The 19577-nt window shown below is 53.6% G+C and overlaps 1 protein-coding gene across 4 annotated transcripts in view; it reads left to right on the forward strand.

Moving 5' to 3' along the window:
• The window catches only part of ACOT11 (acyl-CoA thioesterase 11), an 80594-nt gene that overhangs the window by 24021 nt on the left and 36996 nt on the right, over nt 1–19577 (forward strand). For 3 of the 4 annotated variants that reach the window (XM_036867029.1, XM_036867039.1, XM_036867047.1), the window contains exons 3-16: nt 796–865; nt 5623–5683; nt 6451–6549; nt 7017–7152; nt 8602–8758; nt 9987–10106; nt 11541–11685; nt 13147–13206; nt 14027–14089; nt 14423–14506; nt 15538–15671; nt 17601–17732; nt 18356–18482; nt 19374–19552. In XM_036867029.1, the coding sequence (XP_036722924.1) occupies nt 796–865; nt 5623–5683; nt 6451–6549; nt 7017–7152; nt 8602–8758; nt 9987–10106; nt 11541–11685; nt 13147–13206; nt 14027–14089; nt 14423–14506; nt 15538–15671; nt 17601–17732; nt 18356–18482; nt 19374–19529 (1544 nt within the window). In that variant the 3' untranslated portion in view covers nt 19530–19552. Of the gene's footprint in view, nt 1–795; nt 866–5622; nt 5684–6450; nt 6550–7016; nt 7153–8601; nt 8759–9986; nt 10107–11540; nt 11686–13146; nt 13207–14026; nt 14090–14422; nt 14507–15537; nt 15672–17600; nt 17733–18355; nt 18483–19373; nt 19553–19577 lie in introns of those variants that run through there. The other variant, XM_036867057.1, reaches the window with a different exon arrangement.

Here is a 19577-nt window from a genome sequence, read left to right on the forward strand (position 1 = left end):
CCCGGAGGCCCCCAGAGCTCTGAGTACTATAACCTAAGGTCCCTGTTCTGACACAGCGCGGCCTTCAATGTGGCTGCTCCGGGACTGGCTGTGAGCAAAGCCTGTGGCATTGAGTAGAGTTGAGTGGAGCTGGATTGAGCTCATTTCGTTGCCTTGGGTGCCCCAGTATTCTCCAGCCCACAGAGAGTTCACAGTCTGATGGGGGGGCCAGACAGGAGACTGACTGCCCCCCGGCACTGTCTGATGGGAGATGGGAAAGGGAGGTGGAAGCAGGGCTCTGGGAGAACAGACCAGAGGCTCTGCCCCAGCTCTGGGGGCGGAGAAGGGATTCTAGAAGGACTAAGGCCTGGGAGCACAGTCCTCAGAGAAAGAATGACTCAGGCAAGGAGACAGAGGTGGGTGAGGTTGACTGGACAGGGGTACGGGCACTCTAGGAGGTCAGGAAGTAGAATAGCATGGTGTGATCATTCATTCATTCGACAGGTGCTTGACAGCTGCTTATTGAGTATCTCCTGCGTGCCAGGCGCTGCTCCAGGACTGGGGCACAGCAGTGAACAAGACAGGCAAAAATCCTTGCCCTCAAGTGACATGCAGTCTAGCAGGAGGGAGAGGCACTAGACAGACAAAACCCAGATATGTAAAGACAGGGTCAGGGTGTCGTCATCACGGTGAGGAAAGTAAAGAAGGGTGGGAGCACGGGCGAGGAGGCAGGCCTTAGCTAGGCGGTCTGACGTTTGATCAGAGGCCTGGGTCACGGGGAGGCTGCTAACGCGTGCTTTCTTCTCCTGACGCCAGCGGAGAGGCATGCTGGCTGCCCCTGCGTCACAGCCTCCATGGACGATATCTATTTTGAGCACACCATTAGGTAAGCGGCCCCTCCTGCCCTTCCTTCTGCTCTCCCCACCACGAGCCTAGAGCCCTTCCCCCATCTACTGCCTGCTCAGCCTGTGTGCTGCCTGGAACCTGCCTCAGCTGACTGAGGGCCTCTGCAGATGGAGAGGGGGCAGACTTTAGTGAGCAGTGACCCGTCTGCAAGGTCTCTGGGACAGCGGTGGGCTAGAAGCTGCCCTGTGGCTGGCAGCTCCCTCAGCCAGGCTTGGAGTTGGGTGCTGCTGAGGCAGCATCATGGGGTGCTGTGTGACTTTGGGGAAGGCAGTCTCTTTCTCCGGTCCTCAGTTTTCTTATCTTCAAAATGGAAGGGGTTAGACTTGATCAGTGAATGCCTTTTTGAGCTTGGACATTCTCTGTGGGTCATTGGTCATCAGACTGTAGGGAGGTCCCTAGATAAGGTGCCTTGGCAGAGCCTGACCCAGAAGTTTGGACCATTCAGCCTCTGCTCATGTACCCCCAGGGATGAGGAACTCATTACCTCCTGTTTTTTTGGGTTTTCGGGTTTTTTTTTTTTTTTTTTTAACTGTCTGTACTGGTTAGAAGACTCTTCATTACACTGTGCTGAGCTTTGTCTCTGCACAGCTTTGCTGGGACCCAGGGAGCATGCTGAGCCCTCTGCCCAGGACAGGCTGCAGGGCTGCATACAGTGCTTTGGCCTCCAGATCTGCTCTTAAACTATCAGTGCCTAGGACATCAAGTGCCAAGGACTTATTCAGGACTTCCTGGTGCCCCACGAGTTGTGGTTAAGGAAGAAGTTTGGCTGGTCCCTGTATTCACTTATTTAGTCATTCATCACTGCTTGTGGACCAGGGCCCATGCTGGGTTTGGGGTCCACAAAGTCAACTGGAACATAGTCCCTGTGCCCCAGGAGCTCCCAGACTGCAGGGAGGCAGATATAGAAACATAATTTCAATTCAAAGCAGTGAATTCCAGGCTAACAATGATCTCTGCATATGGGTGCTTTGTAATACTCTTTCTAAATATCTTTTATTTTAGAATAGTTTTTGATTTACAAAAACACTGTAGATAGTACAGAGTTCCCATATACCCCATGCCGAGATTCCCTATTATTAACATCTTACATTCGTATGGTACTTCTGTCACAATGAGCCAATATTGATGCGTTATTTGTAATGTCTTTTTAATTAACTTAAGTCCTCAGAACAACCCTATGAGGTCGTGGCTATTAGTACCCTCATTTTACAGGTGAGGAAACGGAGGCCCAGAGAAGTGAAGTAACTTGCTTAGAGTCATACAGCTGGTGGAGAACCCAGGATATACTACGAGCCAGGCAGTCTGGCCCCAGAGCCCTTGTTCTTAACAAACAGGCCTCATTGCCTATATGTCTGGGTGTGGGTATAGTGAGTGGCACAGAGAGTAGTCAAGGGTGGCTTCCTGGAGGAGGTGTTTGAGCTGGCTCCAGTACTGTGTGTAGTGACAATTTGTAGGCCAGTGGAGCCGTGTCTGGGCCAGCTCTGGGTCTCTGTTGCCAACATGGGATCTGGCACTTGGAGGAGCAAGGGATAGAGAAGGCTGGGGTGGGGTGTGTACATGATGGATGGGCACGCTGCGGGACCCAGTGGAGTAGAGGTGAGTCTGGGCAGAGGAGGGTGTGGGTGGGAGGAAAAGCTGGAGAGGATCCTGGGAAGGTGGGCAAGCTGGAGAGGGGCCTGGAGCATGACTGGTGGCCAGGAAAGGCCTGGCCATACCTGAGGAAAGCTGGGGAAGGTTTTTTTTGTTTGTTTTCGCTTTTGCCATTTAAAAATATCTCAAAGGACTTCCCTTGTGGCGCAGTGGTTAAGAATGCGCCTGCCAATGCAGGGGACACGGGTTTGCGCCCCGGTCCGGGAAAATCCCACATGCCGCGGAGCAACTAAGCCCATGCGCCACAACTACTGAGCCTGTGCTCTAGAACCTGCATGCCACAACTACTGAAGCCTGCACACCTAGAGCCTGTGCTCCGCAACAAGAGGAGCCACTTCAATGAGAAGCCTGCGCGCCACAACCGAGAGTAACCCCTATTCACTGCAACTAGAGAAAGCCCACACGCCACAACGAAAACCCAACGTGGCCAAAAAATAATAAATAAATAAATTAAATTAAATTAAATTCTAAAAAAAAATTTTTAAATATCTCAAAATGTATCTCTAATGGATAAGAACTTTTAAAAACATAATTTCAATACCACTACCACACCTAAAGAAAATGAACAATTTCTCACTAACATCAAATATCCAGTCAGCATTCAGTTGCCCACAATGTCTCATGAATTTGTTTTTATTTTGTTTTGCTTTACAGTTATTTTTGTTGCTCAAGTCAGGATGCAAATCAGGTTGCAATTGGTTGCTAGGTCTCTTAAGTCTTTTTTTTTTTTTTTTTGGCCATGCCTTGCGGGATCTTAGTTCCCTGACCAGGGATCGAACCCAGGCCCCGACAGTGAAAGTGCCGAGTCCTAACCACTGGACCACCAGGGACTTCCCTCTTAACTCTTTTTTTAACCCGTAGGTCCTACATCTCCCTGCAACACCCTCTCCATCTACCCCCTCCTCCCCCCTCCCTCTCCCTCTCTATCTGTTTTCCCTTGAAGTTTGTTTGTTTGTTTTTTTAAATAAATAGATTTATTTATTTATTTTTGGCTGTGTTGGCTCTTCGTTGCTGTGCACGGGCTTTCTCTAGTTGCGGCGAGCGGGGGCTACTCTTTGTTGCGGTGCACGGGCTTCTCATTGCGGTGGCTTCTCTTGTTGCGGAGCACGGGCTCTAGGCACACGGGGTTCAGTAGTTGTGGCTCGCGGGCTCTAGGGCACAGGCTCAGTAGCTGTGACGCACGGGCTTAGTTGCTACGTGGCATGTGGGATCTTCCCAGAACAGGGCTCGAACCTATGTCCACTGAATTGGCAGGCGGATTCTTAACCACTGCGCTACCAGGGAAGTCCCAAGAAGGTATTTTTTAATTAAAGTATGTATATTGCTTTTTAGACATATTGCAATTGCATACTTAATACACTACAGTATAGTGTAAATATATCTTTTATATGCACCAGGAAACCAAAAAAATTGTGTGACTCGCTTTATTGCGATATTTGCTTTATTGCCATGGTCTGGAACCAAATCCATAGTATCACTGTTGTATGAACTATTTGAAAGTAAGTTGCAGACATCATGACACTTCATCCCTCCATATGTCAGCATGCATCTCCTAAAAATGATAGTCCCCTATTTGACTATTAGAACTACTAAAAAAAAAAATAATAATAACAGAAATGAACAAGTCAGGACTTCCCTGGTGGCGCAGTGGTTAAGAATCTGCCTGCCAATGCAGGGGACACAGGTTGGAGCTCTGGTCCAGGAAGATCCCACATGCCACGGAGCAACTAAGCCCGTGCGCCACAGCTACTGAAGCCCACGTGCCTAGAGCCCGTGCTCCACAACAAAGAGAAGCCACCACAAGGAGAAGCCCATGCACCACAACGAAGAGTAGTAGCTCCGCTGGACGCAACTAGAGGAAGCCTGCGCGCTGCACTGAAGACCCAACACAGCCAAAATAAATAATTAAATAATTAAAAAAAAAAAAGTCAGCACAGGGCAGCAAAGTGGCTCCCTCAGGGATTCTGATGTTCATCTGGACCTGGGAGTCATTCTAGAGGGACAGTTGCAGCTGGAAAGAGCAGGGCTAGGGTGGTCAGTAGAATCAGTCTAGAATCCTGGCTCTATCCATCTTTAGCTGGGTGACCTTAGGCAAATGGCTTACCCTCTCTGATGCTCAGTCCCCCCTAAACCTACCTGCCAAACTTGTTCTGAGGTTCAAATGAGGTCGTACACAGTGCCTGGCACATAGTAGGTATTCTTTTTTTAAAAATAATTAATTAATTAATTAATTAATTTATGGCTGTGTTGGGTCTTCGTTTCTGTGGGAGGGCTTTCTCTACTTGCGGCAAGTGGGGGCCACTCTTCATCGCGGTGCACGGGCCTCTCACTATCGCGGCCTCTCTTGTTGCGGAGCACAGGCTCCAGACGCGCAGGCTCAGCAATTGTGGCTCACGGGCCTAGTCGCTCCACGGCATGTGGGATCTTCCCAGACCAGGGCTCGAACCCGTGTCCCCTGCATTGGCAGGCAGATTCTCAACCACTGCGCCACCAGGGAAGCCCAGTAGGTATTCTTTAAATGTTTTTATTTCCCTTCCTACCCTATGTTTATAGTATCTTGTGCTTAGTAGGCATTCAATAATTGTGGAATTCATTAATTCAGTAGGCCACTATTCATGGTCTACCTTGTGCCATGTGCAAGGACTTGAAGATTCAGTGGTGAGCAAAACAGACATGATCCTTGCCCCAGCAGAGCTTAAGGACTGTGGGGGAGACAGAGGTCAATCTGTTGGAAGAAGTGTTAGGAGGGTGAACCTTATGGGGCTCTGGGAGGGCAGGGAGAGCTTTCCTTAGGAAGGACTGTTGAGCTGAGAGCAAAGAGAAGCTTGAGCATTCATTGGACAAGGGGGAGCGGGGGAAAGGGGGAGATGAATGACATCATGCCACTTCTCTTGCCCCAGCTTCCCCACCTGTAGAATGAGGTGCTAACACTGTCTTGCCAGCTTGCTTTGAGGACTCAGTGACGTGGTAGATGTGAATACGCTCCGTATGCCATGATGTTCTCCTGCCAGTTCCTATCAGCAGAGACCCCTGTTCTCTCCCTCTGTCCCCTCTTGGAAGGCCTACATCCTGCTTTTCTCTCCTCAGTGTTGGACAAGTGGTGAATATCAAGGCCAAGGTGAACCGGGCCTTCAACTCCAGTATGGAGGTGAGCAGGTGGGTGGGTGGGTTTCTACCTCCTCTTCATTCTCAGTCGCCAGCTTGGGCACACTCACACTCACACTCACAGTGCCCTGATTGAGGCAGCAGAGTTCTGAAACAGCTGGCAGGGTTGGGGGAATCCTAGGGCAATGTCCAATATTCATAACACAGAAGGGAAAACTGAGGCTAGGGAGGGGAAGAGATTTGCCCCAGGTCACCAAGCCATGTAGATTCCAATGTGAGCCTTGACTTCCAGCCTCCTGGGTCTTCACACCTAGTCTCAGACCCTCTTTTCAGCAGCCAGGTGGTCTCAGGAATGCAAGGAAGATAGCCGCTGTGCCTGACCCTGAAGGCAGTGGTCTGGAGGAGGGCGCTGGACTTCCATCCATTAGCTTACCTCCCACAGCCTCTGTCTGCACATCTGTAGAATGGGAACATGATTCCCTTGTGGCAGGGTTGTTGAAGGTTTAATGGGAGGACTCTTTGGGGATGCACAGGGCTCTGTGAGCTCTGGAAGAGGGCCTCATCATTACCATTTTACAGATGAGGAAACTGAGGCCCAGAGAAAGGAAGTGACTTGCCCAAGGTGTCCCAGAGAGCCAGGGGCAGAATCAGAACCTACCCCAGGTCTCTAGCCCCCTGGACTTGGTAGGTGATACAGAAGCACCAGAGGCCAGGCCTGGGGTGGAACTTGCTGTCTCCACCTGCGGGGCCTCGGGTTGGTGAGCTCTGTTTCCTCCCTCCTCAGTCGTCCACCTTGCTCTTCTTCTCCAGGTGGGCATCCAGGTGGCCTCCGAGGACCTGTGCTCTGACAAGCAGTGGAGCGTGTGCAAGGCCTTGGCCACCTTTGTGGCCCACCGGGAGCTCTCCAAGGTAGGTGGCTACACCTGACAACCCGATGCTGCCGGACCACCTGGGTGCCTGTCTACGTGGTGATTCTGGGGGTTGGTGGAGAGGTAGAGGTGGAGGCACAGCAGGGAATCCCCAGAAGAAGGTCCCCCCCGTGCTGTGGTTGAACCCCAGGCGCGTCCCCGCTCTGCTTTTCCCCACCTCTCCCTGTGCACCTCGCACCCCAGGATCCTCCAGTTCTCTCCATTGCCTCCCATGTCCTGCATCAACACCCCCCATCCACAGTGCCTTTGCCGAAGAATGGGGACGGGGACGCTGGAGGATGAAAGTGATGTATCAGTCAACAGGGAGGTGGAAGATGGGGACAAAGAGGGGACAAGACTTGTAACCATCCAGCAGCCCCAGGCGTGAGATGGCCGTTTGGGGGACAGGCTCTCATGCTATTTCAGGAAACATGTCCTGAGCACCCCCCACCTCACCCCCTGCCACAGGTGAAGCTGAAGCAGATCACGCTGCGGACCGAGGAGGAGAAGACAGAGCACAGCGTGGCAGCCGAGCGCCGGCGCATGCGGCTGGTCTACACAGACACCATCAAGGACCTCCTGGCCAACTGTGTCATTCAGGATGGTGAGCGCCGTGCGTGGGGAGGGCAGCCCATGTCCTGCATGGCCCCCTCTGTCCTGGGCCCTTACGGAGCAGAGGGAGGATGGGAGTCTCCTTGGGATGTCCACCCACAGGTGGCCTCAGGCCTGGATGGCCCTCTTGCCTCAAGGTTCCTTCGGGGAAAAGGGAGCATTTGGACTTCTCACCCAGCTCCCAGGAGCCATGAAGATGGAGCTGGGACATACAGAAAACACTTTTAATCCGCTAAATGCATTTGGGTCTCTAGGAGTCAAGGTATTTGGGAAGGTAGAGTTGAGCTTGGCCTTGAAACCCTAGGACTTTTCAAAAAACAAATAGATAGGTAGCTAGGTAGGTAGGTAGATAGAGATAGGTGTAGGCATAGAGATAGAGTAAAAAGCAAGACTCTCTTCTACCCCAGAACCAAGGCTCCCTCCAGAGGCAGCTACTGTTCGTCATTTGGGGGCATCTTTCCAGAAGTATTCTCTGCATATTTAAGCATACTACCTACCAGTTTGCCCTCTCTTTTTACCCAAAAGTAAACATACAGTACATACTGTTCTGTATCTTGCTCCTTTCCCCTTAAAAGCATATCTTGGAGAGTGTCCTATACCAGCACACAAAGGTCTACTTTGGACTGGGAGGATTTTGACAGGTGGAGAGGTGAGGCAGGGTTTTCTGACAGAGGGCACAGGCTGGGCAAAGGCCTAGAGGGGTGACCTTGGATTTGTTCACTGATGTCCAGAACACTAGAATGCAGAGTCATCCTTGAAACCTAAAGGAAGCAATTTTAGGACCAACCAAGGGTAGTTCAGCTGCCCAGAGTGGAGAGAGAGCAGGCAGAAGTAGCAAACACCAGTGAAGGCAGTGAGCTGTGCTCTGAATTCCGTGTGCTGTTATTTATGCTGGGCCCGGAGGCCGTGGCTGGGCAGGCCCAGCTCTTCCTACAGTTGTCAAGGCCCGCTGGAACCATCCATCCCACTGCAGCCCCTGTAGATCCCTCCTGTCTAGACAGCCCTTCTACCCAGGCGTCAGTCCAAATGCCTGAGCCTGGCATCCGGGCCCTTGGCTGACCACTCAGCCTCATCTGGTGCTGTCCCTTTACTTGCCCTCAGCTCCAGCTAAGCCAAGGCCTCGTTGCTCCCTGTGACTGTCCTGCCTGTCTGGTCTCCAGAACTTGGCTCAGGCCTTCAACCTCCCCTCCTCCCTGCCTGTGGCATCTCTGAGCAGCCTGCAAGCCGGGTGAAAGGCTACCTCTTTCACAGGCCTTCCCTGATGAGCTCTCTCCCCGCGGGAGATGGGAGATGCACGGCACCTCCTGGGTGCTGAATAAATAAAAGAATCTGTGTGGGGTGGACTGGTGGGCATGGGGGTCCTGGGCTGCCCATGGGGAGGGTCTGCCCTTGGGAATTTTCTCACCTCCCCGCCTCCCTCCCTCTGCGCCTCTCTGGTCAGATCTGGAGAGCAGAGACTGTAGCCACATGGTGCCAGCCGAGAAGACCCGAGTGGAGAGTGTGGAGCTGGTCCTGCCCCCACACGCCAATCACCAAGGCAATACTTTCGGGGGCCAGATCATGGCCTGGATGGAGAACGTGGCCACCATTGCAGCCAGGTGAGGGCAGTGCCCTGCCTGTGCCTCCCCTCCTTTCTCCTCCTCCTTCCCTCGGCCAGCTCCCTCTGCGGGAGAAACCCCAGCTTGGTACTGGCATTCAAGGCTTCAGAAGCTTGGCTGTTCTTTCAGGGTAACCTGGGGCCTTCAGACCCAGAGAACCAGAGAGGAATGATTTTCTGTGAGCTCACCATTCCTTCCGTGGTTCCCATCATGGCATGGGAAATACCAAGCCCCCCGGCTGGCACCAGGGCCTCCCCTTGCCCTGGCCCTGCTCGCTTGCTTCCTGGATCTTAACACTTCTTGCAAATATAGCCATTTGCCTTTCCCCTTCCCATCCTCCATGCTCCCATCCCCTATGCTCCCATCCCCTGCCTTCACTCCTGGCTGACTTCCCACCATGCCAACTCCAGTCTTCTTTGTCTGGTAAAATCCTGCCCATCTCCTCCATGAAGCCTCTTTGACTGTTCCCTTCACCCTAGAGGTGGAAATAATTACTTCCTTTTCCTATAACCTCTGTGCCTGTCCGGGTCTTATTCTGCTCCAAGTATCGGGGCTTTTTTTAATAGTTATGATAACTGACATTCACTAACTGACACTCTCATACCTCCATGACTTTGTACTTGCTGGTCGCTCTGCCATGAGTGCTCTCCCCAACCCATGTTCTCCTCAGCCAGGCAAATTCTTCCTCACCCTTTAGAGACCAGCTCCAATGGCCCCTCCTCCGTGTTTAACCTGTGGACACAGTACATAAGCAATGCTATTTTGGGCAGCCCAGGCTATGAGAGTAATAAGATCTCAGAGGAGGGTCAGAGTGTGGATAGTCAGGGAAGGCTTCCTGGAGGAGGAGTACTTCATCTGGGCCTTGAATGACGAGTAGCATTGGGTAAGGCGAGGGCTTCCAGATAGTAGGAACAGCAGGTGCTAGGGTGTAAAAGTTAGAAGGAAAAGGTTTACCGCGAGCCCTGCCCTTTCCTATGTCACCTCAAATTCAGCTTTTTTCCAGCTACGCACGTAGTCCTCAGTATTCTAAGCTGTGATACTGGACTTTAGTTCTCTTCCTCTGGGCAGAGCTGTCACTGGGTTGGGTGGGAGTGGGTGGGCCAGAGGGTGGTACATGTGGTTCTGGGCTGGGTCTGGGGATGGGGGCAGCAGGAGAAGGCTGGCCCAAGCCAGTGGCTGAAGCACTGGAGGCATTTGTCCTGTCCCCCTGACCCCCCACCTCTTCCAGCCGGCTGTGCCGTGCCTACCCTACGCTGAAGGCCATTGAGATGTTCCACTTCCGGGGCCCATCCCAGGTTGGGGACCGCCTGGTGCTGAAGGCCATCGTGAACAACGCTTTCAAGCACAGGTGTGGGGCTGGGATGGGTGAGATGGGGCCTCTTGGGGTTGAGGGCTCTTCCTGACCTAAGAAGGGACCTTACCACAAAACTGCAGGAACCGTTTCCCCTGTAGTTGAGGTCTATGAGATCTGAACTCTGCCTGGCTGCTGGGTCCCTTTACCATCACCAAGATTCAGCTCTGATGTTCCTTCTCTGGCCTCCCGAGCCCTGTGCCTGCCGCCGTCACAGGTCACGCCATGTGCCTGGGGTGTCTCTGTCTCTCTCCCCGGCTCCTGTCTCTGGTCCTGCCACGCTGTGGATGCTCAGGTCACAGGGCCACCTCTTGCCAGTGTTCCCTTGTTTATCAAACCCTTTCCTACCCTTTTCCTAAAACAGCAGTTAGTTCCCAGAGCCCTTACCTTTGGAATGAATTCTGATACCCCCATGAAAGCTTTTTGGTGATTTCAAAGATTTGGTCATTTTCAATGATAGCGTAGTTGTTAAAAGTGAGGGATCTGGAGCCAGGCTGCCTGGGTTCAAATTTGGTTCATGGCTTATCAGCTGTGTGACTTTGGGCAAGTTACTTAACCCCTCTGAGTCTCAGTTCTTTCACTTGTGAAATGGGGCTCACCACAACTACCTCATAGTTGTGAGGATTCAATGAGGGGTTACTAGTAGAATGCCAGAGAAAACGTTCAGTGAAGGTCAGCCATTCCTGCTGCTTATTATTACTTTTAAAATTATTATTATTATTTTACTATTCACAGTCTGACTAGCACACATTCTACTGTCATGCAGGGGGAAAGCCCTGAACTAGGAGCTGTGAGGCCTGGTTTCTAGTGCAGAATTCTCTTCCTGACTGTTGTGTGACCTTGGGCAAGTTAGTGCCCTGTTCTAGGTCTTGATTTCCCCATCTGCATAATGTCCACATTCTGGGATCATAGACCTTCCTAAGTGAGGGGGAATGGAGGTGGCTGCTATTTTATAATTCATAAAGACAGTCGGAGATACAGAAACAGCAGCAACGGAGCTGTCAGGAGCACGGCTATGGCTATTAAAGTGCTGGTGAATAGGTGTATGATGAACATTTTCTCAAATTAGGCTCTGCCCCTCCACCTCCTTTCTTATGTCTTTCCATCACCCTTTGCAGTTTACGTGACGTATTTTATATAGATGTTTGTTGCCCCATCCCCTATCTGTTAGCCCATGAGGACCTGGACTGGACCGGTTTATTCATTTCTGTGACCCCAGTGACAAGCATGGGGCCAGGGGTGCAGTGGGCACTCTGTAAACATTGTTGAAAGGGAACAGTTCTGGGTTTCCTGCCCATTGGACTCTGATCTGGGCTGTGGGAGGAACTGCAGGAGTACGTGTGTGCATCTGTGCATGTGTGCGTGTGTGTTGGGGAGGGGGTGGCCTCGGGAAGGTCTGTCCAGCTGAGACCAGCCCTCCATCCCCCTCAGCATGGAGGTGGGCGTGTGTGTGGAGGCCTACCGCCAGGAGGCCGAGACCCAGCGGCGGCACATCAACAGCGCCTTCATGACCTTTGTGGTCCTGGATGCAGATAACCAGCCTCAGATGCTGCCCTGGATTCGGCCCCAGCCTGGGGTGAGTGCCCCACTGCCAGCCCCCCTCCCTCTCTGCCCAGGGTGATAGGACTGGGGAGTGGACCCAGCTCTGTCCTTCTGCTGGGGCATAGCCAGCCCCAAGTGCCCTGGTCTAACCCGCCCCCGGGGATGCTCCCTGTGCAAGGAAGGCACCCTGTGCTTCCTGGAAGAACTCAGACCACGTGCCGGGCGTTAAGAGGCATTCATGAGCCTGCAGAGCTGTAAGAGCACTGGCTTTGGGGTCAGAGGTGGGTTGGAACCCCACCTTGGCCACGTTCTAGCGGGTGCCCTCTGCGAGCTTTCACTCCCCATCTGTAAAGACGGTGTATCTGCAGTTCCTGCCTCGCAGGGCTGTTGGGGAGATACTGACCTTGCTGCGGGCTGAGTAAGTGGCGACTGCTCTGACCACGGTGACAGGGGAGCAAAAAGCCTAGGAATGAGAGTCAGGGACCTGGGTTCAAGGCTGGCTCTAAACAATGTTCCCTTGTGCCTCCTTTGGGCCAGGCTCGGGCTTGCTTCTGGGGAGCCAGGGAGTGACCTTGGAGAGGTTGCCCCTTCTCTCCAGGAAGGTCACCCACCCTGCCCGCCCACCTCACAAGACTGGGCATGGGCTGTGAAGACCCCCGCTCCAGAGCTGGGCGTTGGGCAGTCAAGATGGGTGGTGGCCGGAGGAGCAGGGAACCTGGCAGGCGGTGGGACAGTGGACAGTCCACGAGGCCCTTTCAGGCCTTTGCCACTTAATGTTCACGAGTGGGGAGACATTAGAAGTAGTGGTTCAGAGGGTGGGCTCTGGGTCAGGCCATCTGGGTTCTGTTCCTGGCCCCACTCCTTAGCCCTGTGACCTTGGCTGAGCCACTTAGCCTTTCCATGCCTCAGTTTCCTCCTCTGTAAAATGGGGATAGTACTGGGAGTTCCCTGGTGGCCTAGTGATTAGGATTCTGGGCTTTCACTGCCGTGGCCCGGGTTCAGTCCCCGGTGGGGGAACTGAGATCCTGCAAGCTGCATGGTGCAGGCAATTAAAATAATAAAATGAAATGAAATGAAATAAAATAATTGGGGATAGTACTAGTGCCAACCTCAGAGGGTTGTCATAATGCTTAGATGCAGCTTTGCATGGAAGACACTTCAGAAGCATGCCTGCCCATAGCAAGTGCTCAATAAATGTGGGTTCTTAGCGTTGTAAGTGCCCTTTGGGGATCCCCTTTTACGGAGGAGGAAGCAGGTACAGCGAGGGCAGATGGTGTACCCAAAGTCACTCAGGGAGCCTCAGGGGAAGCTGGGGCTGGAGCTCAGTGACCGGGCACTGTCCTGTGCAGGCTGCCCCAGTGAGATCTGAACTTCACCTTAGGGCTGCAGGGAGGGTCTCCTTGGGCCCTTTGGGGAAGGGGGCAGGCAGTAATGGGGGTGGGGGCAAGCTGTTTGTCCCTCCTGCACCACAGTCTGTCTCTGCTCCTCTCCCCAGGATGGCGAACGGCGGTACCGAGAGGCCAGTGCCAGGAAGAAGATCCGCCTGGACAGGAAAGTGGGGGCCGGGCGGTGGGAGTGGACACGGCTCTTGGGCTTCCCAGTCTGCTCCCTGGCCCTGGGAACTTGTGTTTCTTTGGTACTGACCCTGGGCTGGGCCTTTACATCCAGGCAGCCTCTGGTCTTGGCCTCATGACACAGTGGTCTTATTGGCCCCTTGTACAGGCGAGGACACTGAGGACAGAGGGATTAGGTGGCCATGGGCACTCAGATAGGAATGATGGGCAGAATGAGAATTTGAACCTGGCCAGGTGTGGCCAATTTTACTTCCTGTGTTCCTCCCATTGACTCTGATGCCCGTTTGGCAGATGAAGAAAGAAAGGCTCTGAGAGGAGATTCAATTGCTTAAAAAGCAAATCCAGGTGTGAATGACTCTGCTGTGAAAGCACTTTACAAACTTGAAAGGGCTGTCAACGCACCAGGATTCACCATCCGATGTTAATATGTGCATAAATGGAGGGTTTACCATATGCCAAGCACTGTTCTCCCTGTGATGACCCTATGAGGAGGCAGGTGTGACCACTGATCCCATTTTACAGCTGAGGACACTGAGGCATAAGGGTGAAGTCGCTTTAGCCAGAGTGAAGTCGCTCAGCAAGGGTGTTGGGGACCTGCACCTTTCCCCCAGCCCGTCCCCGCCTCTGAGTGTATATGTCCTCAGCTGCTGTTTTCTGTGTGCCCATCCAGTCTCCCTGGCCAGACAGGAGTCTCTCCCACGCCGCTGGGCTGAGCACAGGGCCTGGCACACAGTAAGCCAGCAGCGAAGTCTGTGGGCGCCCAGGGGACCAAGGTTGTTGTCTTCCCTCTCTCCCAGGAAGTACATCGTGTCCTGTAAGCAGGCGGAGATGCCCCTCTCTGTCCCCTGGGACCCTAGCAACCAGGTAAGTCCTTCTGCTCTGAGCGGACTGTTCTCAGGCCTGTCGGGATTCCCAATCCTCCCCTCTTGTGAGCGGGTTTGGAGGTAGACCCGTAGGGGACGGGATACTGCTGCCGCAAGACTGGCACAGGTAGCCAAGGGCTTTCCTGTGTCCCCTTGCTTGGCAGGAGGGAGCTGGGGCCCCAAGAGGAGTAGGCGTCTGCCAAGCCCGGGCCTCCTTTCCCAAAGCCAAGGGCTCCTTCCTTCACGTCCAGTTTCCTCTCCCCGCCCCAGCGCAGCCTGGCACGGAGCCCCCGAGGAAGGCGGAAGTTGAGGCTTCTCTGTGTGCTCTGTCCAGGTGTACCTGAGCTACAACAACGTCTCCTCCCTGAAGATGCTCGTGGCCAGGGACAACTGGGTGCTGTCCTCAGAGATCAGCCAGGTAGCTGACCCCACCCTCCCAACTGTCCTTCCTCCTCGGAGCCACCAGAGGCGGCTGACCGCGAGCCACAAAAACCCTCTCAAAGCACTCCAGTCAAAGGGAGATTCCCTAAAAGGAGCTGGATGAGGTCATGAAACCAGCCCAGTTATAGAAGCAAACCTGCCCCCAGGGCCTGGAGTGGGGGTCCCCCACTCCGTATCCTCTCCTGCCCACCCACCTTCTTGCCCCCCATTTCATCCTCCCCCACTGCGTCCTCCCTCTCTCTGCTCCTTCTACAGTGAGGCGCTGCTGGGATGGGGGCCTGGGGCAAGCGCGGGCTGAGGGAGGACTTGAGCTCTGCCACTTTTGCCTGTGACTTTAGGGGGCTGGATGGGCACCTGGCTCTGAGGATTCATTCTGTTGTTGTGTCGGCCCCTGCTTCTTTATCTTCTTTTAAAATTTTTTTTCCACATTTAAAAAATTGGGGTATAATTTACATGTAGTAAAATTTCCCCTTTTTAGTGTACAATTCTACTAGTTTGGAAAACACATAAAGTTACAGAATCACTACCATAATCAAGATACAGAACGTTTCCATAATCCCCCCAGTTTCTCTCATTCCCCATTGTGGTCAAGCCTCTTCCCACCCCCAACCCCAGGAGAACACAGATCAGTTTTCTGTCCCTTTAGTTTTGTCTATTTTGAGAATGTCCAATACGGGGAGTCATACAGTATATAACCTTTCAATCTGACTTCCTTCTCTTGGCACAAGGCCTTCACTCGTGTTGAGTGCTTGTTTGAGTTTGTTCCATTTCGTAGTGAGTACCATTCCATCCTGGGCTTATGCATGCAGTCACTGCTCCTTCAGACACCTTCCCATCCACTAGGGCTGAATCTCCCATTTTCATGGGAATGCGACCGAGGCTCAGAGAGGTTGAGTCGCTTGCTCACAGTTACACAGCAATCAGTCGCAGCCCTGAGCTTCCAGCCCCGGTCCCCAGCATAGGCTGAGGAGGAGGCGCGGGAACGAGGCTGCCCTCTGGCCCATGCAGGTCCGCCTGTACACTCTAGAGGAGGACAAGTTCCTCTCCTTCCACATGGAGATGCTGGTGCACGTGGACGCCGCCCAGGCCTTCCTGCTGCTCTCAGACCTCCGTCGGAGGCCCGAATGGGACAAGCACTACCGGTGAGGGCAGCGGGGTGGGGCGGGGAGGTGGGCCCTCAGGTGTCTCCTCCTGAGCCGTCCCCCCACTGTGCTCAGCCCCTGCCGGCCTTTAGCAGGCAGGATGGGGGTGGGGCACTTGGTTATGTGTTAGGTGAGCGTCAGAGTCAAGGGTAGTCTGAGCCCTCAGGGAAGGGAGTGAGCCTGGAATTGGAGTCAGGGGCCTGGGTTTAAGTCTTGTTCCTGGCCTAACTAACTGTGTGACCATGGACAAGTCATGTCTTTTCTGGGCCTCAGTTTCCCTCCTCTTAAAATGGGTACTTGAGGTGTGGGTTGTAGATTTGCACCCAGGGATAGATCAGTGATTTTCAAAGCGTGTTCTGTGGAGTTCTGCCTTCCCAGAGGGGGCTCAGGGACTGCTTGGGGTGGTAGTTGGAAGTGGAGGGGGTGGGTGGGAACCCCTCGGGTGGGAACCCCTCCCAGACTCAGGGTAACTCAGAGAACGGCCAATTTGCTGAATTTACCAAGTTTGCCAGTTCTTCATATGGATATGTACATGAATGTATATGAATGTTATTTTTTAATGTAGTGAGTTACTGAATATAAATGTTATTCCTATAAATGCATTTGTTCCCCAAATTTATTGATTCTCCATGTAAGTTTTTGCTTAGGAAAATAGCCAGAATTTCAGTGTTTAATATGGGAATGTTAAAGTTGAAACTGGTATTTTTTCAAATCCCTTTCAAGTCATTTTCTGTTATGCCAACACCCTCCTTTGGGGGTTCTTTGATCATTTCTCCAATGGCTTATTAAGAGGAGCCTATATTCCTGAGTGTATCCATAAGGAGGATCTGTGTATCCGGAAATTCAGTAAGCAGGTCATTTGGTGAGTTGATGTTTGACAAATTGGCCTTCCCCTACCTTCCCCCATCTCTGTTCACCAAAGCAGGCCTGCTTGTAGCTGTTCACACACAGGCTTTCTGCATAAGGTTTCTTTGCAAAAAAGGGCTGCGTTGCTTTAAAAAGCCCTGGTCTAGGTTGGCCCCAGGCCTGCTGGCCATGCCATCCTGGAAGCCTGAGAGGTGATTTGGTGGTGGATGTTGGGGAGAAGGGGTTGGGCATGTGGTAGGAAGGCTTCTTGGAGGAAGCGGGCTGGTGTGGGCCTTGAAGGCCCAATCAGATCTTGATGCTTGATGGGATTGGGGGGCGTGTCCTGAGGGGAAGGGAGGCCCTAGCAGCTTTCCTCCACCCTGCCCACAGCTGCCTTGTTCCTGAGGCAGCTTCCAGGGTAGGTGGGAGAGCAGGGAAAAGATGGCAGGTCTGGACATGGCTGTGCGTGTCTCTGCGTGGATGTCCTTTTGTGTGTGTGCGTGTTGGTGTAAGCCTACGTGTGTCTACCTGGGCACATGCGTGCAGTGTGCCCGGGCCTGAGGGGCCCAGCTCTGGCGCCCAACAGCCCAAGCACGTCCCACACCTGCTTCCTTATTAGCTCTATGGCCGAAGGTGAGTTATTTCTCTGAGTCTCAGCCCCCTCATCTATAAAATGGGGATACTAAGAGTACCAACTGCATGGGCTGACGTGGGGTTAAGTGAAATAGGACCCATAACGCTCTTAGAACAGTGTCTGGCACACAGTGGGCGCTCACTAAATGTTCAGTACAACTACTAAAGCATCACACATCTGTGTAGTGTGTGTGCATCGGTGGGTGTCTATTGTGTATGTGTGTACATGTGTGCCCACGGGTGTGTGTTCATTTGCTTGTATATGTGTCTGTGTGCCCGTGTGTGTGTTTATCTTGCCAGCCTTTTCTGCCCTCCTGTGGTCCCTGCTGAGCAGTGTTGGGGGTGAAATATCCCCCAAGCATCTGCTCAGGGCAGCTGAAGCACGGGAGGGCCTGGGTCAGACCTGCTCTCACACGAGGAGCTGGTGTGATGCCCGTGGGTTTTGTACAGGAGCGTGGAGCTAGTGCAGCAGGTGGACGAGGATGATGCCATCTACCACATCGTCAGCCCCGCCCTCGGCGGTGACCCCAAGCCCCAGGATTTTGTGATCCTGGCCTCTCGGCGGAAGCCTTGTGACAACAGGTGCGTGCCTGCCTTCTGGGGTGGGAGGTGGGCAGGGCTCATCTTCCTCCCCAGGGAGGGGACAGCAGCCTAGAGTCAGCCCTCTGCTTCCTACTGGCCGCAGTGGTCTTGCTGTGGGTAGGATGGAGGACATGGGGATGCACGGCCCCTCTAGTCACTCATGCTCTAAAGCGGGGTGGTCTCTGTCCCTGGAGTAGTGAGGGCGCCTTGCCCCAGGCCACAGACGGGCCAGTTCTCACATGGCCAACTCCTTGGCCTCCGGCCTCTGAAGGCCCCGTGTTGGCTGAAGGGTGGTGAGGCTGTCAGCTGTGCCATGGTGGGGATGCCGGAGAGACGGCATCACTTCTGCTAGAGACAGGCAAAAAGATGAAGCACAAAAACCCCAAAGTGCAACACTGCTTCCTGAGTGTCTGCAGTGGAGGGGCTTTTCCAGAAAGTCCACGGTGCAGTCACGCTGGCTCCTGGTGAGTTCAGAGCTGCTAACCCACAGGCATCTCCTCTTTCCAGCTTGGCCCAGAGCCAGGCTCTGTGTGCCTCAGACTCTGGGTCAGTGCCAGAGGAGGGCTCTGGAACCAGGCCCTCACCCTCTCCTGTGTCCCCTCCACACCCTTCCTCCATTCCAGGGACCCCTATGTCATTGCGATGAGGTCAGTTACGCTGCCCACGCACCTCGAGACCTCGGAGTACAGGCGTGGGGAGACCATCTGCTCAGGCTTCTGCTTCTGGCACGAGGGGGACCAGTTGACCAAGGTGAGGCTGGGTGTCTCCTTTCCCCCTCCCACCCAGATTCACCCCAAAGCCACACCTGTGTCCAGAGCTCAGCACTGTGCAGCTCAGACAGTTCCAGACCCAGGCTCCCCTGCCTGTCAGCAGTCTCTCTCTTCCAGCTCAGGGGAGCCTAAGAGTGTCAGGCGCTGAAAATGAGCCTTCATTAAGACCTAATCTGTGCTAAGTCCGAGGCCACTGCAGGGTCTTGGAAAAAGCACTGGACACAGAGGGCAGAAGCCCTGGGCTCTGATCTAAAATTCTATCATCTCCTCATTTACTTATTGTCTAGGAAGGCTTTATATGGCTCTCAGGGCCCATAAAACTCAGCAGGGCAGTCAGTGTTAACTAAAGCGTAGGGGAGAAGGCTGAGGGTGGCTGGGCTGGGGATACCCATTGCCCCTTCCTCAGCTCACAGCGGCTCGGAGACTCCCCCCAGGCAGGGACTTGGACAGTGCTAGCTAACTTAATACGTCTAAACTGACGAGCTCCTCAGGGCAATCCTTGGGCTTATTCTAACTTGCGTATGGCCCTAGAGCACCTTCATTTAAAAGGGATTCCGTGCTGGGCTCTGGAGACCCAGCCCCGGTCCTCCAGGGCCTCCTGGCTGACAGGGGAGACACGTGATGACAGTAGTGTGTGGTGACAGAGGGAAGCCAGGGTTGTCAGCACCCGGGGTGGGGGTGAGGGGTCGGGGGAGACCAGCTGGAGGAGGTCACACCCGCCAGTCACGCAGTCTTCTAAGGCCCCAGGTGCTGGCTGGTATTTGCTGCCTTCCTAGCAGGTGACAAGGCTGCCTTCCGCCCGCCTCATGTGCACTCAGCTCCCACCCCTCCCACTGCCCAGCCTCCCTGAGTGTGGCTTCCCATCCTGCAGGTGTCCTACTATAACCAGGCCACCCCAGGCTTTCTCAAGTACGTGACCACCAATGTGACTGGCCTCTCCTCTGAGTTCTACACCACCTTCAAGGCTTGTGAGCAGTTCCTCTTGGACAACCGGAACGATCTGGCCCCCAGCCTCCAGACCCTCTAGGCATCTTCAGTGGCCACCTCACGCCCAGCTCCCACTCCATCCTGCCCT

This window comes from Balaenoptera musculus, chromosome 1, assembly GCF_009873245.2.
Source record: "Balaenoptera musculus isolate JJ_BM4_2016_0621 chromosome 1, mBalMus1.pri.v3, whole genome shotgun sequence".
In the NCBI taxonomy this organism is placed as follows: Eukaryota; Metazoa; Chordata; class Mammalia; order Artiodactyla; family Balaenopteridae; genus Balaenoptera; species Balaenoptera musculus.